At 33.7% G+C, this 27,824-nt stretch overlaps 1 protein-coding gene across 1 annotated transcript in view; it reads right to left on the bottom strand.

Annotated features, from left to right (window-relative positions):
• CNTLN (centlein) overlaps positions 1 to 27,824 on the bottom strand; it is a 421,047-nt gene that overhangs the window by 156,695 nt on the left and 236,528 nt on the right. Inside the window, 1 exon segment of the mRNA XM_037797049.1 lies at positions 4,489 to 4,580. Within this exon segment, the coding sequence (XP_037652977.1) occupies positions 4,489 to 4,580 (92 nt within the window).

The raw sequence follows: 27,824 nt of genomic DNA, 5'->3' as shown, positions 1-27,824 counted from the left end.
TAATAAAAATCACTACTCCTGTTGTAAAGTACATTTTACCATTTACCAAATAGCTTCATAAACATACTCTCTCTTGATCACCTCAATAACTTGTGAAGTAAGTAGATCCAATAATCATCTCCCCAGAACAGGAAATGGAGGCTCTGAACTTAACACATACAGGTAAACCTTTCCTGGTTTGAACTAGGATTCAAATTCAGGATTTTCTGCCCTTCCCAGTTTTCTATAAGCCCTCTGAAGAAAAGTTATTCAAATATATATGGGAAATGAAGAACTGGAGTAAAGAACCAAAATACAAGGAATATTCAATTACTACAAAATAAGGGGAAATTTTTGTTTTTTAACATTTTGCAATGAATTTACAGAAGATATGTAAATAAAGTAAAAGCAAAAGCAGATAAATTCTAATTTCCAGCAAAATCTAATTTTGAGCCCCCAACATAGTTTAGTATAACTTGAAATAAACAATATCAATAACATTCATTATATTTTCAGGGGACTATAAATACAGCAACAATGGTAAAAAATAGTTCTAATTATCTATCTCTAAATGAGTGAAAAATTATATGGACTTATATTTACTTTTCAAACAAAGTTCTTGAAAGGAAAAAGTATTTTGATGTATTGAAAACCAATGGTTTAAAAAATAATATTTTAGAAATATACAAGATAAAATTTCTGCATATTCTTAACACTTAGTTTATAGAGGGTGTTTAATTATGATGGTGAAGATGCAAGTTGTTTCTTAAACTTGAGTCATCACCTCTGATTTACCTATCCTTCTGCACCTCCCACTTTTCTTGTGAGTCTAACCCCCTTCATTTAATTCAGCAATCATTTACTGAATGGCTGTCGTGTCCTGGGGATAGGAATCTGCAACACAATATGAAGACTCTCATTTCATTTTAATCACTTCTATTCCACAGTATGATAAATTCATCTTCCTAAGACCTTACATGGCCTACTCTTGGCCTGGAGTAGAGACATATGAAAAAGTTGTACCAGTATTTCTGCAAAAGAGATTCTATTGTTCCTCCTCAATATAAATACTTTATTGGAGAGCTGGTTAATGTTACAAAAATACAGAGTTCAAGAAAAATGAACTCCGATTGAATTCTTTTGATTTCATCCCATTATTCTATCCCCAAATTTTATTCTCCATTTAGTAAAAAATACTACAAACAAATAAGGAACATAACCTGTTATACTCTTTGGTTTCCCTCAGTGGGTTTTTAATCACTGCACAAAACAGTATACTTTTCATACATATATTTAAAAATATTTTATCATGTTAGATTCCAGAGTGGAGTGGGGAGGATAGAGTAAATATTTTTAAAAATATTTTGTACAAACAAGCAATTTCACTTTTTAAAAAATGATTTGATAGTGGTCACTTCAAATTATTAAAAAGAAGCAGTGTAGTTTTGGGTAAATACATCTTTGAGAAGGTGTATTTGCCTGGCAAAATATTTAACCTACTTTACCTTCAGTTTTCTCATCTTTGAAATGGAAACAGTAATACATACCTTGCAGACTGTTGTATTAAATGTGAGAATACACCACAATTTCTGGCAGGTAGTATTAAACAATTTATTACCATTATCATTATTATTATCATTCCTATTTTATCAATCACAGCAGCTACTTAATAAAATTACTTCATCTAAAATATAATTACTTAAACTAAAAGAGCCATGAAATCAACTTTATATCTTTGAATAAATAAAACATGTTATGAACAAATGCAACTAATATAAATTTGAGATTTCAACAGAAATTACTACTTTTTTTCCCTTTGACTAAAATCCAGTTAAGTTGGGGCACAACTCAGGAAAATTTTACATACCAACTAAAAATGTCTGTGGTTTTAAAGTCTGTTAAATGTTTAATGTTTAATCATGAAAATGGTCAGATTTCTTGTCTTTAATAAGGTTTAAAAAGGAAGACAAATATCAAAACAGAGACACTACATTTAAAGACTTTGAAAATGGAAAGTGTTATTAAAGTGTTATTCAAGGTATACTTTCCAACATTGTTAAACATCGCGGTGGCAATGTTCTCTTATTTTTTTTTCTTTTTTTATGAACATGGCCATTTCTTATGCCAATATTTGTAAGGAGAACAATAGAAATAACTTAAATGTCCCTAGTAAAGCAATAACGATTAAATAAATTATGTCAGTCATATGATAGAAAAGCATGCACATATTAATAGAAACATTTTAAGATGTAGTAAAATGCTCACAACATAATATTAAGTGACAAAAGCAGAATTCCAAGCCATACATAGATTAGGCAGTTTAGACTTATGGTTAAGAGTCTAGCTTTTGGAGTCAAACCAGCATAGATTTAACTCTCTATTCCACCCCTCACAAGTTGTGTTGTGTTAAGGTAAGTCACAGTCTGTAACCCTGATTCCTCATCTGGAAATACAGAATACTAATTCTAATACTAATTCTCAGGATTGTTGTAAATATAAAAGAAGTCTATGATTGTAAAGCACTTAACACAGTGTTTGTCACATAGAAAGCACTTAATAAATAGCATCTATTATTATTAGAAAAAAGGGCTTATTTTTTAACTTCTTTGCATTTAATACTTTTAAATATTTCCCAAATTTTCTATATGTATGGGCATATATTATTTTTATAACGAGAAAGAAACTCTTCTGACTTTTATTTTGCATATAGTCTATCAATCTGGTCAAGTTGATTACAGATATTTAACAGTTCTCATCTCATCAAATTATGAGCTAGAAGGGTGACCCCTAAGTTTGCCTCCAAATAGAGCTAATTTTAGATAATCAACATCTGTGGAACCATTAAAATCATTTGGTTTGGGTGGTGTAAATCAGCTCAATCACATTTATACTCCTCCTCCAGTAACAAACATTTAAAATAATTTACCAAAGAGATTGTGCTTTTTAAAACTGAAAAAAAGACTTGACATCATGAAGTGTGCAATGTTAATATACTATTTTAAAATAATCTGCTTATCTGTATCATTTCTTCTTTGTACAATGGTTTTTATCTTATTACTGCCTTTTAAACCCATTTTGACATGCACATCCTTTTAAAACAAGGAAACAACTATAAGGACTCTTAGAACTGCATTAGGTTCATTATTAAAATAGTGACAAATTAGTAAACTAATCTGACATATGAGCCAATGAAAATAATTCCTGTTGGTTATTCAGCCCTTAAGATGGATTTCTGGATCTACTATGGTTCTGGATATTTATGGTAGTTGGAATTAAATAAAGGATTTCCTTAAGGTTTCTACCCTAAGGCATTAAGTAGTAGCCGACCATCATGTGTCCATAGATATATATAAAGTTCTATAAAACCTGGCAAACAAAAATACTGTTCTTAAACAAAGATAAGCTAGTGTAAACTACAAGACATCCTGGTTTGTAGTGAACAGATTATTTCAATTACTCACTTTACCGTAACATAAATGAATGTGAGCATCTCTTGTTCTCTGTTATTATGTTAACCTGCAGTGTCATTCAGTAATAACAAGATGACAGCCTTCTTTACTTGACCATATGGCAAAAGTCAGAAGTACAGGGAATCACATCATCTCCCGTAAATCACTACATCTCCTACAAGTCACTTCACAGATGCAAGAAATATAAGTAGCCACATTAATATTTTTGTTTATATATTTGTGCATTTTCAGCTTTATCTAAGTATTAAATATTTCTTAGAAGCACAACCAATTCAGTGTAGCCAAATAACAGTTACAAGAATAAACCTATTTAAAGAGCATTTTGTTTATAACAATAACAAACAGTGGTAAAATACAACCAAGTCACCTAACTGAACTTGATAACAATGTAGGTATATACAAAAAATATGAATTAAGTCTAAAAATGTTAGGATAAATTTGAAGACTTTTTAACAATATTGTACTGTTAATGCTTAGCATGCTGTATGGTGACTACAAGGGTTAAATGGGTGTTCTTATCAGTACCAGGAACACTATACTGAGTCATATTGTACAGAATTTTATCAAAATGAGATGAGCTATGTATATTTTCAACTTTAAAATTAAAATCATAAGGATATTGCCATTTTCTGTGGTGAATCCAAAATTATGCTGAGTTATTTTTAGTTCAAATATGTTTATATATATGTTTATTGAAATGTAGAATAGACTCATCACTGAACCATTTTAAACTTAACCCACTAAGATATAACTAATATACACATACAGACAAATTTTGATTTCTATTGTTTCATTCTCTTCACTTTACCTTTGAAAATATTTTTGATCTATGTTAACAGAAGCATTTGCTGCTTCCATATTTATTTCACTAACATCGATTTTTTTAACCCCATTTTGGCAGGCAATTATTTTGAACTATGAATTTAAATTAAGGATTCACACAAGGTTTAAATTCATGAGCCCTCATTTTAAAATACAATCCTTTATGTTAAAATTCAGATTTAACTTCCTCAGCTCAATATCTTAAAGATTAGACTACCTTCTGAAATGTCTGTTCTGACATTTGTTTCCCATTCTTCTCTGGAGTACTCTTCTTGACCCCTTCATCTTCACCATATCTAAAGAGAAGTTCTGGTAGAGAATAAATAATACATTATGATACCTCATATACTGCTGAAACACTATTCTGTCAGTTGAAGGAAAAGGGTTTTCTGGCTTCTCAGAATAATGTAGTCTATTTTCTTGTTAAGTATTTGTGCAGTATTTGGTGACCTCTTTCAATATTTTCAGTCACATAATTGTGTATCTTTGTACTGTCACATTTTTTTCAGCAGTGTAAGATTTTCAAAGGTACAAAAGATCTGCAGGTTAATGATGCGATACGTTTAGTGCTATTTTCATTCTTTTGTAGGCTATTCTACCTTTGCCTTAAAAGTAGAATTCCTTGCCTTTTTATCTACACAGTCACTAGTAGTTTTGTTCTCTGGATCTTCTTCCCTGCCAGGAGGATCAGAGTGACTGCTGAACAAAGCAAACAGTAACAGAATTAAGGTGGACTGAAACTTGACCCTCCCCTCCTTTTCTACATGCCTGAAAGATCACATACTGAGCAGGGGAAAGCACAGAAATCACTTTTCCAGAAAAAGTGTACCTTTAAACAAATACAAATCCAGGTAAATACGTGAACTTGTTCTATAAATCATTCCTACACTAACTGTGTGGCAACTACCAAAACATTTTCAAACAAGCAAAAATCTGCAAGCAACACATCTAAAGGAAAAAATCATGAAACTTCAGTTAATATTATTGAAGTAAACAGAAACTTGTAATTAGATAAATTTCTGAGCAAATTTAACATTTTCTTACTGAATTATTTTTGAGACACAACATTTCTCAAAAATAAAAAAGGGGGTAAAATAGAATGCATTAAACTATAAGTATGAATATCTGTGTTAGCCTGAGATGATTTTGCCTTAAAAGATGCTTGGCTGCTGTAGGTCAGTATAAAACTTTGATTAACCAACAAAGGAAAAGGAAAACAATATTATTCTCTGTAGAGCAGAAATCCTCTTGGTATAAACAGTGACTAACAAGTTTGTTAGATTGAATTAGGCATTTCTTTTGTCTTTGGAACATGACATGCCTAATTAAAACTTATATACTCATGAAATAAATAGAACACTATCCTACAGATAATAAAAACTGGAGTAGGTAGAATTCCCCACGTGGGGAATATGTAACTTCACTGTGATAATAATCTATCACTTTCCCAGTTTCCTTTTCTAATCCCCTAACACCAGGGTGCTGAATTCATTTACAACACTCTTTCAGCAAGATAGAGCTAATATGCAAATACAATTCTTTTCTAGTCATTTGAGTATCTGCTATAGTTCTGAGTGAAATATTTGTTCTTTCTCTTAAAAATATGAAGATAGTTATATATTCAAAAAGCAAAGAATAGTAACCACAACTAAATAACTCCATTATAATAAATGCTGGATATCAATTTAAAAATTAATTTGATTGTTGCTGCTTTGCTCCAGGGCATGTGCAAGGTACACTAGTAGTCTGGCTAACTACATTCACTTGTGGTTGCCTGCTCAACATTTGTTTCTCACCTTCCTACGGAAGAACAGAGCAGGTAGGCCTGGGCCATGGAGGAAGACCAAGGACCCAACTCTTGGGCCCTTGACTCCCTCCTTCTCTTCTCAGAATTTGAGAAGTGAAAGTTAGAAATATACACTTCTATGTTTTTGCCTATGGTGGATGTGTATGCATGGATTCACTTCACTGAAGATTTATTTTTAATATGTTAGCTTTAAATGCTTTTGCTTTATTTTTGCTACTATAAAAATTCATTCCAATTTGTATTTTCTCTCAGGAGTTTCTTCTCTCTCCATTTTTTTTCTTTTCCACCTTTTAATTTTGCTTATTAATACTTGTTTAAATTTATTTTACTCTTTCTTCAATATTTTTCCCACTCTTTAATCCTCTTGGCTTAAATTTTTAAATTATCTAAATTTTTATGCAACTTTGAATTTTTTTCCTCGTTTCAGATTCTCTATTTTAACTACTTTAACAAATTATTTTTAAAAAATCTATCATCATTATTGTTTCCAGATATTAATATAATTCTTCCTATTCAAACTTCCTTGAAGGTTCCTTTTCTTATATTACCTTAGGAGATAAAGAAAGGGAATAGCTATTAATTTGTGTATGGTAATCTCCTAAAAAAATCACTATTTTTATTTGACTTGAAGAAATATAAAGTAAGATTCATGGAGAGTAGCTTTTAGTTTATAAGGCACTGTTGTGGATAAATGAATTAGAGATGAACAGGTACAAATCGGCAATACATGACCATCAAAAACTTTTGATTTTTATATTAATTAAACATTTTCTCCTTTGTCAAGATAGAAACAAATTAACCAACAATAGGTAGAACACATTGCCTCTCAAAATTCAATTAAAAAATAAGTCAATTAAGTCAATTAAAAAATAAGGTATCATTTTTGATGGATGAGATGGAAAAGTAAGAAATAAATTCTGTTTCTGATGGATAGAAGAAAATCTCAGTCATTAGGTGGGACTGTTAATCTTGGCAAATCTTTCTTTAGACCTTTGAATTTACGTGAACAGGACCTTGAGAGGAATCTATGCAATTAGTTCAAGTTGAAAGAGAAGTAGGCCATTTTTGTTCCTAGCTACCACTATTCTGAAAAGGAGAATGTCCAGGAGAGTGAAAGTATGTTTTTCTAGAAAAAGAGGTGTGACCATAGGAGAATAGGGAGGTTTTCTTTCCATTTTCTTCACTGTCATCTCTACCCAATAAAAAGGCTTCTTTTATTTAAAATCAAAATGCCGTTAATCAGGAGTCCACAATGCAGTTAACTTGTGTAGGTGGGTTTGAGATATTTAAATAAGCCATCTTCTTACTTTTATGCTACTCCTCGATTCATAATTCTAAAATATTGTGAACTCTTTATTTTACACTTTCAAGTGTTTGATTGTATCTCAGTTCATAATTTTACATTTAAATGAATTAGCTTTATGAAGTTTAACACTTTAACTTGTGTTTCTGGTTTCATGAATATTTCATGTTACAAATGATTTGTTTATATGAATTTACTTTAATTTTAAGATCTTCCATATTACTATATTAATCCTTTAAGCCCTTTAAAAATCATTTCTTAATCTTAAAATTCCTATTTTTATTTATATGTTTCATGAGTTTCTCTACATGTCTTTTTTTTATAGTAATTAGAAGGAACCACGATCTTATGTAAAACAGCAGTAACTGAAAGACATATAGAATTATGGCTAAATTGAGGGCTAAAAATGACATATAGAATTATGGCTAAATTAAGGGCTAAAAAGAGAGAGACAAGAAACGCTTCAGATAGGAGTTACACTTGAAGGCCAGTCCTAAAAGATGAGTAGCTCTTTTCCAGATGGAATTGACAAGGAAATGTAGAGCTTATCATGTATAATAATCCATAGGTGTTAAATAATGAAGCATATTTGAAGTTTTGCAGGGGCTAGATTACACTGGGATAAAGGAATATGGGCTTTATTCTGTTATCAATAGGAAGTCAATTAATAAAGGAGTAATATGACATCAGGAAGTCTGCCCATTAACATACCAAGAGTATGGATGCTCAGAAGGAATGCTTATAAGCGGTATAAAGCAAAACTACATTCTGAACTTCCCTTTCTTTATAAAATTTATCTTTTTCTCTTCAGATTTTTAAGTGCCTAGCTATATCCTCAATGGAAAAATGACTGTGAAATTAAATTACGGCCATAAAAATCACTTAATATTAATTATTTTAAAAGGGAAATAATTGTATTTTGACATTATTATTTCTTATGAAATTTTTTGTCTTCCTTTGAAAAATCTTGAATTTGCCTGGAAGTATTTCCATGACCTTCTTCTGAAATAAAGTAGAATGACCATTTCTCAAGGTCTAAATCTGTGGGCAGGATCTTTTTGGCTTTATGAAAATGTATCTGCCAACATCTGACCTTAATAGTAAATAAACTTCAGATTCTTGCCAGAAACTCTAAACTCAAATTGGATTCCTCCCACCTCCACCCCATATAAGAAATTTTCTGTAAGGTATCGGTTCATACAACAATGACAGCTGGAAGGTCTGAATTTCACAGGGCATGCAGGAAGCTGGAACCTCTGTTAAAGATGATGCTGAAGTCCTCGATTCAAATTCCCCAGTGGAAGCTAACTGGCAACAAATTCTGGCAAAAGCCAATGCTGAAGTTGAGGTGTAATTTTTTTTTAAATCCTCAACTGACCGGACAAGGAGAATCCCTAATTACTGAGGAAAATATTCTTTGTTGATTGTAGATGCAGTCAACTGATTAGGGATTCAAGTCCCATGTACAAAAAATACTCTCACAGTAACAAGCAGGCCTGTGTGTGTGTGTGTGTGTGTGTGACATATATACACCCCGTAGAACCTTGACTAATACAGTCCTAAATCATGGCCACCAACAGAACTGCAGCCTGAGATACAGCTGCCCCAGATGACCAGCAGACTCACGAACAAGAAATAAATGTTTATTACTGCATGTCACTGAGACTCCATGTTTGGTTATTATTGGATACAGAAATTAGAAGAGGGGTGCGGCTCTAATAAAAACCTAAATTATGTGACATTTATTTGGGGACTGGATGGTAAGTGGCAAAAGAAAAAAACCAGTTTCAAAAGGCTGAAAAAGTGGTGACCCATGTTATGTAATGACAGAATGTTTGACATAACTGTAATATAGGGTTACATGGAAGATGAAACACGTACCTAATAAATTTGTAACATTGTGTGAAGAAGTTCCAAGACAGAATGCTGACAGTGAGTTGGTTCTTCCTAGCTGAACAAAACGAGGTACTATAAGAAAGATTTAAACTCAGAAATTAAATGGCCATTGGCAATATATGAAGTTTCTATAATTTCAGGGATGGAAAATGAAACTTTCGCATTATTTCAAAGGAGAAGCCATTGAAAAGTTGGCAAGATAAAGACCAAATCCAAGGACTTCTAGTTGATAAAATGGTGGTGTAAGATGCTCCAGGATGCCATTCCCCCACAGAATCTTTGAATAACTAGCAAAAACTGGCAGCGCCATCTTTCTCAATATTCAAGAAAACAGTTAACATGTTGCAGTAACTGGACAAGTGCTGAATTAAGAAAACACAGCTTTAAAACTGGTGGAAAAACCTCCTAGTGTGCTTGCTGGCATCTCCCCCACCCCCTCCCCAGGGTAATATGTAGACAGCCTGCATCCAACTGTGGGTCTCTGGCCCTGTTCCAGAGACAGCAATATAATCCCAATGCACACACTGGGGTGCCTGTATATTGGTGGTAATCTATCAGGTGGCAGGGCAGCCTAAATAAATGAAACAGGAAATTTGTCTCAGAATTGCTCCTCCGGAACTTGCGCTGCAGGCAGAAGCAGCATGTGAACAACTAAAGCAGTGTGAGAGATACTTAAGTTAAAGCAGCCTGGGGCAAAGGGTTACCTGCATTAATTCATACAATAGAGCCCCCAGGAGGGGGTGAAAGTCTATTTCATAGAGAATATAAGGGGCATTCACATTCTGTAAACAGAGTTATTCATAAGAACATGGGAGAGCACAAGACCAGGAAAAGACTCCAGGCTCAGAAAAGTTGGAGAAGTCCCTGTATTTCACATTCACCTCAGTCTGATCTTATTGATACAAGGGATCAACTCTGAAGGAAAGCACAAGCCAATGCAGAGCCAATTGGTAAAGACTGTAGAAGGTGTTTGTGCATTGGTTTGTTTGTTTATGTTAGCTCCTAGCACTGAAGAAAATCTGTCATATCACTAGCTGGATACCAACATAAGGAACAGTCATGTCAGGGACTAAATCCCAAAATTAATACTTTAAAATATTAAAATTTATAACATGCCAAAAAGAGTACACGACAAACAAAGAAACAGGAAATGATGGCCCATCCAAAGGATCAAGACAAAAATCCAGAAACCATTAATGAGGATGACCAGACTTTGGGCATACCAGAAAAAGACATTAAAGAAATGATTCTCAATTTTATGCTCAAGGAGTTAAAGGAAAACATAGAGAAAGAACTAAAAGAGATTGGGAAAACAATATAATCTCAATAAAGAAAAATAAATTATCAAAATGAACCAAACTGAAATATTGGAATTGAAAACAACAAAAGCTAAAATAAGAAGTCACCTACAAGGTTTCCACAGAAGGTTGGAGTCGGTTGAAGAAAGAATCAGTGACTGAAGACAAAACAAACGAAATGATTCAGGCTGAGGAGCAGAAAGAAAAAAGAAAGGAAAAAAGAATTTTTTAAAAAAGCAAACAAAGCTTAAGAGACTTCTGGGACACATCGTGCATATCAAGATACATTTTGGGAGTTCCAGAAGAAGAAAAAAGGGGAGGGGGAAGGAGGAATATTCAAAGAAATATTAGCAGAAAACTATTTAAATTTAATGCAAGATGTGACTATGCACATTCAAGAATCCCAATGAACCCCAAACAAGAAAAACCCCAGAGCATCATGCCAGGCACGGAGTTTTAAAACTGTGGAAAGGCAAGAACAAGGACCAAGTACCAAAAGCTGCAAGAGAAAAACATCATGTTAGGTACAAGGGAACACCGATAAGATTAGGTACAGATTTCTCAAAAGAAACCATGCAGGCAAGAAAGTAATAGGACAAAATATTTAAAGTGCTGGGGGTAAAAAAGCCAATCAAGAACTTGTATAACCAGTGTGCTGATTTGGAAGTATTATGTCCCCTAAAACACCATTATCTTTGATGCAGTCTTGTGTGGGCAGGAAACGTATTGGTGTTGATTAGGTTGGAGACTTTTGATTGGATGTTTCTGTGGAGATGTGATCACTGAACTGTGTGCAAGATCTTTCTTTGGATAATTTCCACGGAGGTGTGGCCCCACCCATTCAGCATGGGCCTTGATTAGTTTACTGGAGCACTATATAAGCTCAGACAGAAGGACTGAGCTTGCTACAGCCAAGAGGGACACTTTAAAGAATGCTCAGAAGCTGACAGAGTAGTGCAGATGAGAGATGGTTTGAAGATGGGTGTTGAAAGCAGACTCTTGCTCTGGAGAAGCTAAGAAAGGACAAACACCCCAAGAGCAACTAAGAGTGACATTTTTGAGGAACTGCAGCCTAGAGAGGAACATCTTACCTTGGACACTTTATGGCCTTAAGACAGTAACTTTGTAATCAAATAAACCCCCTTTATAGAAGCTGATCCATTTTTGGTGTTTTACATTCTGACAGCATTAGCAAACCAGAACAACCCGCAAGACCATCTTTCAAAAATGAGGGCAATGTTGAAACATTTCAAGAGAAAAGTGAGGGAGTTCTGTCACCACTAGCCTGCCCTACAAGCAATGCTAAAGGGAATTTTTCAATCAGAAAGGAAAGGACACTAGACTGTGTATTGAGAGGAATACAGAAATAAAGAAATCCAGTAAAGTAACAATATGTGTAATTATAAATGCCAGTACTATTGTAAGATATTTTTTGGTATGTAACTCCATTTTTAGCTTCATTCAGGTTCTAAAATGCAAATGCATAAATTGTAACAATAAGTCTATGGTTTTGGACATAAAATATATAAAGACATAAATTGTAACAAATACAAAGGTGGGTGAATGGAGGTTAAAGGAACAGTGTGTGTATGCTATCGAAGTTAATTTGGTATCAAATAAGTTAAGCTCTATTATAACCACAAAGAAAATATGTGGAATATAAATACCAAAATAAATGAGAAGGGATTCAATGTAACAATAAACTCTCCAGCCAATAGTCAGAGATTGACAGAATGGATAAAAAAAGCATGACCTAACTATATGCTGTATACAAGAGACTCACCTTAAATTAAAAGACACAAGTAGGTTGAAAATGAAAGTATGGAAAATAGTATGTAACATGAAAATAGTAACAAAAAGAGCTGAGACTGTTATACTAATATCAGAAAAAAAATAGATTTTAAATTAAAAAAACTGTTAAGAGGGACAAGAAGGGCACTGAATACTGATAAAGTGGTCAGATCAACAAGCAGATATAACAATTTTAAATATATATATATAATGGCAAAGCACCAAAATATTAGAAACAAACACTGACAGATTAGAAGGGAGAAATAGATAATTCCACATTAATATTAGGATGTTTCTATACACAACTTTCAATAATGGATAGAACATCTAGACAAAAGATCAATAAAGAAATACAAGACTTGAAAGATATTATAAACCAACTATACCTAAAAGAAATATACAGAAATTTCAAACAACAGCAGCAGAACACACACTCTTCTCCATGAATCACTCTCATATGAATGATATACACATGAATCAGTCTCCACAGTAGACCATATTTTCAGTCACAAAACAAGTCTGAATAAATTCAAAAATACCAAAATCATACAATGTATCTGCTGAGTATACTGCAGTGAAACTATAAAATAATAACAGAGAACATGAATATATCCAAATATGTGGAAATAAAGAGGGTACTCTTAATTAATGGATTAAAGAAATCAGGAGCAAAATAAGGAAATGAGTTGAGGCAAATGAAAATGAAAACATAACATATCAAAAATTATGGGATGCAGCAAAGGCAGAACTAAGAGGGAAATTAAGGCTTACATAAAATAGAAGAAAGATCTCAAATCAGAGACCTAACCTCTCAACATGAGTATATTGAAAAAAAGAGCAAACTAAACACAAAACAAACAGAAAAAGGAAATAACAAAAATTAGAAAGGAGACTAATGAAATAAAGAATAAAAAAGCAATAGAGAGAATCAAAGAAATCAAAAGTTGGTTCATTGAAAAGAACAATAAAATTGACAAACCTTTAGCTACACCAACAAAGAAAGAGAGAGATCATGAAAATAAATAAAATCAGAAATAAACAGTGGGGCATTACTACTGACTACTCAGGAATGAAAAAAAATATGAAGATACTATAAACAGATGTACTCCAACAGTTTAGAGAACCTAGATGAAATCAACAAAGTCCTAGAAACACACAAACTACATACACTGACTCAAGAAGAAACAGATCTCACCAGATCAGTAACTATTGAAGAGACTGAATCAGTATCAAAATTCTCCCAACAAAGAAAAGCCAAAGACCACAAGCCTTCACTAATGAATTTTACAAAGCATTCCAAGAACAATTAACCAACCCTGCTAAAACTGTTCCAAAAAACCAAAACTCCCTAACTCATTCTATGAGGCTAAACTCACTCTAATACCAAAGACACATCAAGAACCAAAAAAAAAAAAAAAAAAAAATTATATATATATATATATGTATATAGACCAATATCCCTCATGAATATAGTTGTGAAAATCCTCAACAAAATAGAAGCAAACCGAATCCAACAGCACATTAAAAGAATTATACATTACAAACATGTGGGATTTATCTCAGGTATGCAAGGGTGGTTCAACAAAAGAAGACTAATTAATATTATGCAACACATTAATAGAACAAAGGGGGAAAAACCATATGATAATCTCAATTGACAAAGAAAATGCATTTCCCCAAATCTAGCACCCCTTCTTCATATCTTCATAAAAATACTTGGAAAACTAGGAATAGAAGGAAGTTTTCTCAAGATAAACGGCATATATGAAAAACCCACAGTTAGCATCCTACTCAATAGTGAAAAACTCTCCCTCAAATACCAGGAGAAAGAAAACTATGCCCACCATAACATGGTTATTCAATGATGTACTGAAAGTTCTAGCCAGAACAATCAGGCAAGAAAAAGAAAGAAGCCATCCAAATTGAAAAGGAAGAAGTAAATATTGCCTTACCTGAAGATGACCTGATCATATATATAGAAGGCCCTGAAAATCAAAAGCAAAGCTACTAGAGCTAATAAACAAATCTAGTAAATTGGTAGGGTAAAAGAGAAACATGTAAAAATCCATAGTGTTTCTATAGGCTAGTAATGAACAATCTGGAGAGGAAATCAAGAAAAAAAAAATCCATTCACAACAGAAATTATAAAAACCAAACATCTATGAATAAAATTAACCAAAGATGTAAAGAATTTAAACAACACAGAAAAATATAAAACATTACTAAAAGACATCAAAGAGGGTTGAGCCCTCTACCGTAGGTTTTACCCTTGGGAAGATGGTTGCTGCAAAGGAGAGGCTAGGCCTCCCTATAATTGTGCCTAAGAGCCTCCTCCCGAATGCCTCTTTGTTGCTCAGATGTGGCCCTCTCTCTCTAGCTAAGCCAACTTGAAAGGTGAAATCACTGCCCTCCCCGCTACGTGGGATCAGACACCCAGGGGAGTGAATCTCCCTGGCAACGTGGAATATGACTCCCGGGGAGGAATGTAGACCTGGCATCGTGGGACGGAGAACATCTTCTTGACCAAAAGGGGGATGTGAAAGGAAATGAAATAAGCTTCAGTGGCAGAGAGAGTCCAAAAGGAGCCGAGAGGTCACTCTGGTGGGCACTCTTATGCACAATTTAGACAACCCTTTTTAGGTTCTAAAGAATTGGGGTAGCTGGTGGTGGATACCTGAAACTATCAAACTACAACCCAGAACCCATGAATCTCGAAGACAATTGTATAAAAATGTAGCTTATGAGGAGTGACAATGGGATCGGGAAAACCATAAGGACCACACTCCACTTTGTCTAGTTTATGGATGGATGAGTAGAAAAATAGGGGAAGGAAACAAACAAACAAACAGACAAAGGTACCCAGTGTTCTTTTTTACTTCAATTGCTCTTTTTCACTTTAATTATTAATCTTATTATTTTTGTGTGTGTGCTAATGAAGGTGTCAGGGATTGATTTAGGTGATGAATGTACAACTATGTAATGGTACTGTGAACAATCGAATGTACGATTTGTTTTGTATGACTGCATGGTATGTGAATATATCTCAATAAAATGAAGATTAAAAAAAATTGTAATTTGAAAGTTATCACCTTTTTATATATATATTATATTTCACAATAAGGAAATAACTAAAACTATGGTACTGTAACATAACATTTTTGGAAATTTCCTTCGTAACTACTTGTTAAATTGTACTTTTGAAAGTTATCTTTTTGCGTATATGTTATATTTCACAATAAGGAACTGTAACCCTTAACATTCCTTGAAATTTGCTCTCTAACTACTTGTTAAATGCACTTGGAAATTTATCACTTCTATGTATATGTGTTATGTTACACAGTAAAAAATATGGAAAAAATGATCTTAGAATTATGGTTAATACACTCAGATATTAAATAGGTTTGTTTAATCAATTAATAAAAAACCTAGCTGGGAGTTATAGCATATCATCTAACCATATCATATCATTTTGAAAGAAGTTGATGTGAAGGTATACTTGAAAAATACGAAGGGGTCAGAGTTTTAAAAACTAATCCCATATGATGAGCATTAACTTGGAATCCACCATCATCTTCATAATCACGCCAACAGGATGAAGAGAGCTTAGTGTTTCCATCTAAGGCTCAGAGACACACCTTGGAATTATGTAGCCCTCTTCATGCTGGCCTCATATCTTTGACTGATAAATAACTTATTAAAATGATCAGTGTCAATCCAGAAACCACAATCTGCTTGAGAGGGTAACTTCATTTCACCTAGAAAGTAAGCTTAGTTCATCCTATCAGGTAACCTCATCCTAATAGGCTGTCTCTGCTGGCCTTACTATAAATGACCTTTATCCTTGGCAAATTAATATAAATTTAGAGATGATGAAACATCTAGCTTGTAGATTTATCATTTGTAGTTGGGTTTAAGAATAATTCTGTAACCAGTGGGGGACTCTCTCAGCATTTGAATTTAAAGTAATTGCAATGTTTAAGAGATTCTGACATATGAGCCTTGTGATTCCTCATAAACTATATAATTAACTTTAGCTGGATTTAAATTGAATGGCATAAAATAATTCACCAAAAATACATAAACAGTGTTGGAAAGTTTAAGGTAATTTGAGATTAATTATGTAAGTTAATTTATTAGACATGCAATGATTAAGTACTTGTGACGAAGCCGACAGAGTTGCACATTTGCTGAGTCTGAGTTTCGAAGTATTTAACCAGAAAACTGAACTTAATAATTATAAATTGATTTTGAAAGCTTTAAAGAATGTAATATACTAAGTTTTTACATAGATTAGTTGGTTTAAATTGGGGTTGTTTGCCATTAAAATCAAAGCTTCCCCTGGAAGTGACAGTTGCTATTTTATGTAACATTTACTCAATCTATAAATTTATGATTGATACAGAATATAAAGGTTTATGAAAAAATAGGTTTCTATTTTTTTCACTTTAAATTGAATATTAAAAACCCAAGTATTTTTAAACAGTCTATTTAAACTTGAAAGCTCCTTCATGAAGACATAAACTAACCATATGAAGGTCAGAGATTGAAGTTCCAACTTAGTAAGTATATGGATTCCAAGTCAGAAACTGTCACAACTGGAATCGAAGGAGGAGTTTACATGACTAAATTAAACTTTCCCAAGTTGGGGAAAAAGCTGAATTTGCAGGATTAACAGTGTTCAAAAAAAAAGCAATAAAGAGAACTTCCATTTTAAATATGTGCTGGCAAATTTTACATATTAAAAGGATGCGCATCCAGACAGAAGGAAAATTTTTACTAACTAAAAAGGATAAAAGATCAGGCTGGCCTCATCAACCCTAAATTCTCAAGACAATGGAAAGAAATAATAATATCCTACACTTTCTATTCCCTGGTAAATTGTCTTTCACCTATGACAGCAACATGAGGATAATCTGAGCAAATCTGGCAAGTACTCAAAAAATATAAAAACCATATACCCTTCTTAGAGGAAAAAATTGGTTTAAAGATGGAATTTTAATAGCAAAGAGAAGACTCAAAGTAATAGGACTCAAGAATGGGAACATAAGGATATAAATGAATTGCAGGTCTTTTCTTCACCATCTGTTTAAAACTATTCTTGATTCTGGAGTTTGGAGGCCAATGCTTGGCTATGCATGTCTCCTTCAGCTGTTTATCTTCTGCTTCTGCTTTATTCTCAGTATTGAAATGTGTTTTCTGCATCACATTCATCATCCCATTAATAGAAGGAATTTCTTAACATTTTTAAAGAAATATTATAATAACCCTATGGGTGATGTCCTGTGAAGTAGTTGCACGTCAACAATGGCTTCACTATCTATGCTCAGGCACTAGTTTGTATAAATTACAAAGAAAAAAGATGTACAGAGTAAAATAATAACCATTTTCTTTGTCAAGGACTTGCAAAATTATTTCTTTATAATAAAAACATTATAATAAAAACATATTAAAAAAAAAAACAGACATCAAAGAAGAACTTATTATGGAAGGAAATTCTGGGTTCATGGATTGGAAGACTAAATATTGCTAAGATATTAATTCTACCCAAAACAATTTACAGATTCAACACAATCCCATTCAAAATTCCAACAGCCTTCTTTGCAGAAATGGAAAAGCTAATCACAAAATCTATAGGAATGGGGAAAATGGCCCTGAGTAGCCCAAACCATCTTAAAAAAGAAGACAGTTGGAGGACTCACAGTCCCTGATTTTTGAAACATATTACAAAGCTACAATAATCAAAACAGCATGATATTGGCACAAGGGAAGGTGTATATAGAACAATGGAGTTGAATTTAGAGTTCAGAAATAAACCCTCACATTGACGGCCTATTGATTTTTTTTTACAAAGGTGCCAAGTCCACTCAATGGTGCTATGAAAATTGGATATCCATATGTAAAAGAAAGAAGGTAGACCCCTACCTCATACCATTTATAAAATTTAACTCAAAATGGATCAAAGACCTCAATATAGGAAGCAGAATTATAAAACCTCATAGAAAATATAGGTCAGCATCTTCAATACCTTGTGTTAAGCCATGGTTTCTTAGATTTTATGGCAAAAGCATGCCCAACAAAAGAAAAAAGAGAGAAATGTGACTTCATTGGAATTCAAAACTTTGTGCCAAAAGGTCTTCATTTACAAAAGAAAAAAAGTACATCCAATAAGGGTTTAATATCTAGAATATATAAAGAAATCCTTCAACTCAACAACAAAATGACAACCCAAAGTAAAAAATGGGCAAAAAACTTGAACAGACATTTCTCCAAAGATGATATTAAATGGCCAATAAGCTCATGAAAAGATGCCTAACATCCTTGGTCATTAGGTAAATTCAAATCAAAACCACAGTGAGATACTTTTTTAGATCTTGCAGAATGGCAACACTTTAAAAATGGAAAAACAAGTGTTGGAGAGGATGTGGAAATATAGGAACATTTGTTCATTGTTTGTGGGAATGTAAAATGGTGCATCTAATGTGAAAACAGTTTGGCAGTTCCACAGAAAGTTAAGATTAGAAACATCCTATGATCTGGCAATCCCATTTCGCAGTATATACCTAAAAGAATTGAAAGAAGGGACTCGAACAGATATTTTCACATTGATGTTCATTGGGACATTATTCACAGATGCCAAAAGAAGGAAGCAACCCAAGTGTCCATCTACAGATGAACAGATAAACCAAACGTGGTATATGCATGGAAAGGAATATTATTCAGCCATAAAAAGGAATGAAGTACTGATAAATGTGACAACACTGATGAACCTTGAAGACATCATGATGTGTGAAATAAGCCGGACATGGAAAGGCAAAAACTGTATGATCTCACTGAAATTAAATAATTAGAATAAGCAAATTCATAAAATCAGAAACTAGAGTATAGTTTACCAGGGCCCAGGGTGATGGTAGGGAATGAGGAGTTAATGCTTAATAGGTATAATTTCTGTTAGTGGTGGTAGAAAAGTTTTGGTAAAGGATAGCAGTGATGTAAGTTCAACAATCTGAATGTAATTAACACCATTTAATTATACATTAGAATGTAGTTAAAAGGGGAAATTTCAGGGTTTACATATGTTACTATAATAAATTTTTTTTAAATTTCGACAGACATAGAAGATATCCCACATAGAAGGATTATACAACAGAGTAAACCCTAATGTAAACTATGAAGTACAGTTAAGGGTATAATTTTAATAATATTGTGACAATTGTCACAATTGTCATTACCACCCTAATGAAAAGTGATAATAAATAGGGCAACTGTTTGTGAGGTGGTATATATGGGAACTCTGTATTTTCTGCATGATTTTTCTGTAAGCCTCTTAACTTCTAAAATTAAAAAAAAAAGTTAAAGAAAGACCAAATTCAAGAATTTGACATTAAGATACGTACCTCAGTATTTGGTTGTCACATCTTTTGCTAATGATCTCTGAAAGAAATAAAGTTGTACCTAGTAGATTCACCTGGACAAAAGGGCTTCTAGAAAGAGTATAGGTGAGGTCCTACACAAGGCTGATATGCTCAAAGTACCTGTAATTAATTAAAGAAAGGGCAGAGCATGTCTTGAACAGAACTGCTGGTGTGACTTTTGCATATGCAGTTGACAATAAAATATGTAGAAAATCACAAAGTTCTCTGAGTGAACGGTGTTGGCAAAAAGCACTAACAGCCACTACTAAAAAAAAATGACTCTTTATTTCCTGCTTCCACAAATAAAAAGCAGGCTGATAAATCAGCCTAGTGACAAGGAAGAGTATATTTTCCATGCCCTCTTCAGATGTGCAAAAGAGAATGCTAGAAAAGGAATGACCTTCCAGAGGACAGAACCAATAGCAGTAGAGAACAATTGACTGGGAAACCATTCCTAAGAAGCACAACTGGAGCCTAATCGAGAAATATCCCCTAGCCCCAGGTTAGAGGAAACAGGCACCATTTTTTGATAGGATTTTACAATTGCTATGGATAAGTGACTGCTAAGTTTCTTTCATTCTTCTTTTAAGATAGGAGAGTGTACTGTGTTTATCTTATTCTTGTTCCAACACTGTATACTGGCTGGGCAATGGGAGCAGATAATTTGCCTTTTTTAGATTATGTTTCTATGATGTTGAGACTATCATGAATTTCTGGATCTGAAACTTGATTCAGTAACAGGATAAAATTTTTGGAGTATATTGAGAAAGTGCTGAGCACATTTTCCATGTGAGAGATGAAAGAATATTTGTGAATAGGAGGGTGAACTGTGGTAGTTTGCATTATTGTTCATAAAATATTCTTTCCCCTGCCCCTCCACAGGAACTAATACTGGTAGTGTGAATTGTTAGGTGCATTTACTAAGGTGGCTTGCTTTGAAAGAAATGTGGATGAAGTTACAATGTGCCTGTTTCAAACCTAAGCCTAAGGAGTTCCTCATGTTTACACTTGCCCCTTTGGGCCCCAGAATTACACACATGGAGCACAAGTGAACATGACCTGAAGCCTGAAATTGAACTGATCCAGATGAACAGCTGCCACAGCTAACCTACATATCCATGTGAAATGAATGCTTGCTGTTTGTCAATGAGCTTTCACATTTGTTTGTTGTGTTTTTTTTTAACATACACAAGCCCTCAGCTTTCAATGAAGAGTACCATATGAACTGGCCTATGAACATACTTGTGCATTTGTGGTAGACATCTTCTGGGGCTGTATTAATTAAAGACTCATTGTACTATGAAGTGCCATTTTCAGTAAAGTAAAATTTAATGTAGTAGAAGCTTAAGGTGTTCATGTGGGCAGTCTAGAGATGGCAAAGCTGATTTGAGAAGGAAGGTAATGAGTTTTTTTGAAGAGAGTGCTTAAATTTTGAGATCCCTATAAAATAGCTGGATGAAAACAGGTATATTAGAATTATAGAAAAAGTTACTATTCATATACATTTGGGATTTTAACCAGGGGAAAACATTTTCAATGACAATAAATGTAAGCCTGAGAGACCAGATTTACCCTTCCATATGAAACAACTAAAAATTACACAAAATATAAGAAAAATGCTTTTCAGACATTGTACTTAAGACAATGCAAAATAGTCATACCTGACAAAGGGGAAACAAATATAGTGAACCCTATGCTTGCCCCCAGATTACTGCCTAGGTAGAGTTTCCAGGCCATAGCACAGGAAGACGGAACCTAAGAAGATTCTGAAAATCATTCCAAATCAAAGAGATGGAGCCCAGAGTCCAGCAAGGCCAAGAAGGCTAGAGCTTGAATGGTGAAATGCCAGAGATCACAGATCTGCTCAGAAAGAGGAAGACCTCTGAAAATCTAATAGGGTCCCCCTTGAGACTTCAGCTGAGTACTCATCAGCACATACATATGAGAAAACTACCCAAAGTCAAGGAAAGAACCACCCAAAAGAAGAGAATAAACAATCTCTGAAGCTCGTGTTGGCCCAGGAGTGGTTCATACTCTCTACAGCGGAAGAATAAAAAAAAAAACATTATATCCAATGCAACAAAGACAAGAATGACAGCAGAATTCTCATCAGAAACTATTTAAGGCAAAAAGTGATAGAGTAAATTTTTAAAGAATTAAAAGAAAAAAATCTTCAATGTAGAATTCTATACTGAGTAAAAATATCTTTAGAAAATGAAGGAAAAATTTTCTTTTAGACATACAAAAGCTCAAAGAATTTATCACCAGCATACATATACTACAAGAAACATTAAAGGATGTCATTCAGGCAGAAAGAAAATGATACAAGAAAGAAATCTGTACCCATATAAAGAAAGAATAAAGATCAGCAGAAACGGATGTCAGCAGAAGCCAAGAATTATCAGAGCTGGTTATATCCAAGAATTCAGGAAGAAATCAGACACCAATTTGAAGCCCTGGGGTTTCCCCTTCCAAAACAGGAAACACTCTCTTGTAGGTGGATTGAAGTAGATATTTAACAAAATACAGATTTAAAACCAAGGCTGGAAGAAAACACTAATAAAAGAAGAAATGAACTTATCCAAAATCTTAATTTAACAAACTATGATCTCATAAAGGAGATAACAGAACATCCAAATAAAATAAAATTGGAAACTGAAGAGTTGAAGCAATTAATTGAGAACCAAAAATTGTTGAAAATTTGAGAAATAAAGAACAAGGCAAAGAATATACATAGCTAAAAATTGAATTGCTGAAGAAGAAAGGGAGCGAGATAAACAGAAAGTAAAAGAAAAAGAAAAAGATGAAAAATTAGAAGAAAACAGATATAAATACCAGATAAAAGATAATAAAGACAAATGATGTCCTTGAATTAAGGGTATTAAAAAATGGAATAGAAAAAGTATATAAAATATGTATAAGAAAAATTTCCTTAGAATAAAGGAAGATCTAAATCTGCAAATAATAAATACACAGCATATTCCAAGAAAACAAGATTGGGAAAAACTGTATCTGGACATACTTATTCAAAAAATTGAACTTCACAATGAAAAATTAAATTTTTAGTCGTTTTCATACTAAAAGCAAACCACATTCAAAGCAGGGAATGATATGGGGAAAAGGGGAGAAATCAGACACTTCTCCCTAACACACCTCCATAGCAACCATACATTCTAAAAATAAATATCTAGAGTTTGGGGGGGGGGATACTTGTAACCCAATACGATTACCAGCTATGTGAACTGTGAGTAGAAAGAGAGTTGAAACATATTCTAAAACATCTAAGCTCTTACAAATATATGGTTTGTTCTTGAAAAAATATATATATTTTAATTCTATCTAGCTAACCAAGAAATAAAACAAAAAATTCTGAAATGGAAAAGGCACAGCTTTAAAATGATGAGGATCAAGATGGTGTAGTGAGACATTTCAGGGCTCCATCCCAAATAGAAGATTTCAAAACTAATAAATCTGGTAGAACAATATTTTTCAAAGCACTAGAAAACAGTTCAAAGACTGCTTGAAACAGTGAAAGGAATGCAGATTCGGCAAGTGCAGAATCAAGAAAAGGCATACTTAAAAGCTCTATGATTGCATGATGCCCTGGCTGGCTACTCCTCTACCCCTCACCAGCTTGACTTGGAGTTGGCCAGTGCTCTTAGTGAAGAGATTAGGTCCTGCATCTGAATGGACCAGATTAACTGTCATGCAAAACTGGGAGCGTGTATTTCTGGCCCAATCTGTCCATTGGTGGCCTGAGGGACTCACTGTCCCAGAACTTGCCCTGTGCAGAAGGGAGCCCATAGAGCTCTCCTACAGAACACTGTCATGCTGCCTAGGGCAAGTGATTGATGGCTGTATGACAGAGTGCAGTGCCCATGATTCTGAGGAATCTGTTTCCTAGAGAAGAGGAAATATTTTGTATGTGCCAATGGAGGAGGTCCTAGGGCCAAAGACACATGTACAACACAAGACACGTGCAGAAATGACTAAGGTGGCACCTATGTTTTGGCCTGCAGCTAATCTCTAAATTCATTTTATGAGTAAGCCCTGAAGAAGCTGAAGAAGAGTACACAGGTCAATCTGCAAAGACTAGGAAGTTTTTCCGTCTTTTTTTTTTACTTTTTGTTAGGTGCTGACATTCAAGGAGAGCTCTGTCATGTTAGCTGTATACAAGCATAACGACCAGATGCCTCAGAGTCTTAAACTGCAGTAACAATAGATTAAAATATCAAAGTGTCCAAGTTTCAACAAAAAGTAACAAAACATACATAGAATGAGGAAGTGATGGCTTAGGTAAAGATTAAAATTAAAGCATTAGAAAATATCAGTGAGGAGTATCAGACCTGGGACATACCAGGGAAAGTGTTTGAAAAAATAGTCCTAAATATTCTCAAAGAACTAAAGAAAACATGGAAAAATATTTAAAGGGAATCAAGAACATGACAGATGAACACAAAGAGAATATCAAGAGAGATGGAAATAATGAAAATGAACCACCAGAGCTGAAGACCACAATAACAGAAATTTAAAATTCCCTAGAGGGGTTCAACACCAGATTGGAGCTGGCAGAAGAAAAAATCAGTGAATTTGAAGAGAAGATAATCTAAATCATTCAGGCTGAGGATTAAAAAATGAAGAAAAGTGAACAGAGCCTGAGGAACCTGTGGAACACCTTTAGGCATACCAATACATACATTGTGGGAGGCCAAAACAAAAGAAAGAGAGAAAAGGGGAGAGACAATATTAAAAAAAATAATGGCTGAAAACTTCCCAAATTTAATGAAAGTCATAAATATAATCTACAATATGCACAACAAACTCCAAACAGGATAAACCAAAAAGACCAACACTATGATATATGATAATCAAACTGCTGAATGCCAAAGATAAAGTGAGAATTCTGAAAGTGCGTCATGTAAAAGGTAGCCTTAATAAGATTAAGTAGCAATTTCTCACTGGAAAACATGGAAGCAAAAAGCCAGTGTGATGACATATTTAAAGAGCTGAAAGCAAAAAGCTTGCCAACTAAAAATTCTATATCAGGCAAAACTGTCTTTCAAAAATGAGGGGGAGATAAACAAAAGTTGAGGGTTTGTCACCACTAGACTAGCGCTACAAGAGATGTTAAAGAGAATTCTTCCAATTGAAAGGAAAGGACAATACACAATAGATCAAAGCCACGTGAAGAAATAAAGATCTTCAGGGAGAGTAATGACATGGCCAGTACTATTGTTTTTGGTTTGCAACTACACTTTTTACTTACTATAGGATCTAAAAGGCAAACACATAAAATGTAATGATAATTCAGAGGTTTTGGACTCAAACTGTATAAACATGTTATTTGTGACAAGAACTACATAAAGGTGGGTGTGCTGGTTTGTATGTATTATGTCCCCCAGAAAAAGTCATATTCTTTGATGCAATCTTGTGGGGGCAGATGTATTAGTGTTGATTTGGTTGAAACCTACTGATTGAGTGTTTCCATGGAGATGTGATTCAATCAACTGTGGGCAAGACCTTTGATTGGATAATTTCCATAGAGGTGTTACCCCACCCATTTAGAGTGGGTCTGAATTAAATCACTGCAACCATATAAAAGAGCTGACAAATAGAAGGAACTCAGAGAGCTGCAGCTGAGACAGGCATTTTGAAGATGGCCATTGAAAGGTGACACTGACATTTTGGAGAATGCCATTTTGGAACACAACCTGTGGGCAAGCAGATGGCAGCCATGTGCCTTCCCAGCTAAGAGAGGTTTCCTGAAAGCCAATAGTATGGTGAAGGTATACTTGTTGACGCCATAGCTTGGACACTTCTATGGCCTTAAGACTGTAACTTTGTAACCAAATAAACCCCCTTTATAAAAGCCAATCCATTTCTAGTATTTTGGATAAAAAGCAGCGTTAGCAAACCAGAATACTGGGAGACACAGGGGAGTAGGAACATAGTTTGTGTAACCTATGAACTTAAATTGGTATTAAACACTGCTTTTATAGATTTAGGATATTAAATTGACACCCAATGGTAACTACAAAGAAAATATTGGAAAATAAGCAAGCTTACAGAGACAGAAATTAGAGTGCAAGGTGCCAAAAGTGAGGGACCGTGAAAAAGGGGAGTTAATGCATAATGGATGTTGGGTTTCTGTTTGGGGAGATAGAACCATTTTAGTAACAGAAGGTTGTAAGGGGCCTGCAATATTATGAATGTGATTAATTCCATAGAATGGTATGTTTGGGAGTGGTTGAGATGGATTGAGTTTATGTTGTATATATGTTCCCACAATTAAAAAACAAAAGAGCGAGCGAGCCACTAAGAGACAATGACAATTAAATGCAATACCTGATCCTGAATCATTAGATACCTAGATGGGATGTAGCAACGGATTAGAAAAGGCTCAAAGAGACATTTTTGGGACATATGAAAAAACTGGAATATAGACTATAAGCTTTATGTCAAAGTTAAGTTTCTTGTACCTGATAACTGCATTTACAGTGTTTACATAAGTGAATATCCTTGTTCTCAGGAAAGGTACATGGAATTATTAAGTGTTCAGGGATCATAATGCATACAACCTATACCCAATTTTTCAGAAAATGAATTGATAAAAAGACAGGCAGGCAGTTTGATAGGTGCATGGATGGAAAGATAGAATGATATGGCAAATGCGGTAGATGGCAGTGGGGGATTGGGGCTATGTTGGCATTGTCTCTACAGGGTTTGTATTATTTTTTAACTGTCACGTAATTTGAAAATATTTCAAATTAAAAAGTTAAGAGAAAATATGTGATGAGTTCTGAATCTATTAAATACTGAAAGAAGAATTTTAAACTTAGGAAATTACTGTTGAAGACTAGAAGGTAATGGTATAAACCTTGAAAAAAACAGAAAAAATGAAAATAATTTCATGTATGAAACTCAAGGGGAGGGAGAAACAAAGTGGAATGTTCTGTAAGAATTCTGGGGCTTTTTAATCTTGTATAGCAATATGTTCATTTATATTACTCCCTAAAATTGAAATAGATTTTTTTAAAATACAGAGTAATTGCATCTTCAACATTTATTAATCTTTCTTTGTAAATCTTAGTGGGAACTTTTTAGAAATTAATATCACTTGAAGAGGTATTTATCTAAAGTTTAAAACATCATTCTAAGTTTAACAGTTTCTCTAACTTTACTTCTCTTTCTTTTATTCTGTTGACTCCAAATAAAATATTAAATGTAAGACTCTTTTTTTAAAAAATAGCATGTATTATGGTTCTTTTTCATATAAATACTTTATCTATCTATGCTCCTTTCTATATAAGCATTAAGAGATGTCTATAATGACATTTGTTTAATGTTAAAAATTATGATTTTAAGTGATTGTAAGCTAGGAGTTTTCTCTTTGCTTCCTTGTATTATTCCTTATTGCTTGAATGTTTTTAAGTATACATAATTTTTCCAAAAACAATAAAGTCATTACTTTAAAAAAAAAGAAAAGCAAAGTCCTAGAGAATCCCAATAGTTAATGGATAAATGGGAAAAAGTTCCACTAGAAGTGACAGAGAAGACACAGGCAAGAAAAGTAAGAAGTAAAATAGGAAAACTAGTGTTTTAGAAGCCAATGAGGGAGTAAGTTTGAAATGTGAAGCCTGTCAATGGTGCAAAATAAAGGGAATCAAATATGGCTTTCACAATTCACCAGTGAATCTCAGTAATAGAACTGGAAGAACAACAATGATTATCTGGACAAAAGCCAGATAAAAGATATATGGAAACTAATTATTAAGTACAAATTATCAATAGCTAAAAAGTTATGATTCAAATGCTGTAAGATTAAGTTAGAAGAAATCCTGTCATGTAAACTTTATTTACTTTTGCTAATGAGGTGCTGAACTAATGACTGAGGCTGGGAAGTAAATATAGTTATCTTGATTTTAACCAAGGAGTAATCTTCTTGGAATTGGAAGAATGACACATTCCATATTTCTGAACACTTTCAGTATAGTGGTCAGGGAGATTATAGATTTGAAGTTCTTTCTTTTAGTTACTTTCTAACTC

The sequence above is a fragment of the Choloepus didactylus genome, chromosome 10 (assembly GCF_015220235.1).
Source record: "Choloepus didactylus isolate mChoDid1 chromosome 10, mChoDid1.pri, whole genome shotgun sequence".
Lineage (NCBI taxonomy): Eukaryota > Metazoa > Chordata > Mammalia > Pilosa > Megalonychidae > Choloepus > Choloepus didactylus.
This window is presented reverse-complemented; position numbering and strand designations above follow the sequence as displayed.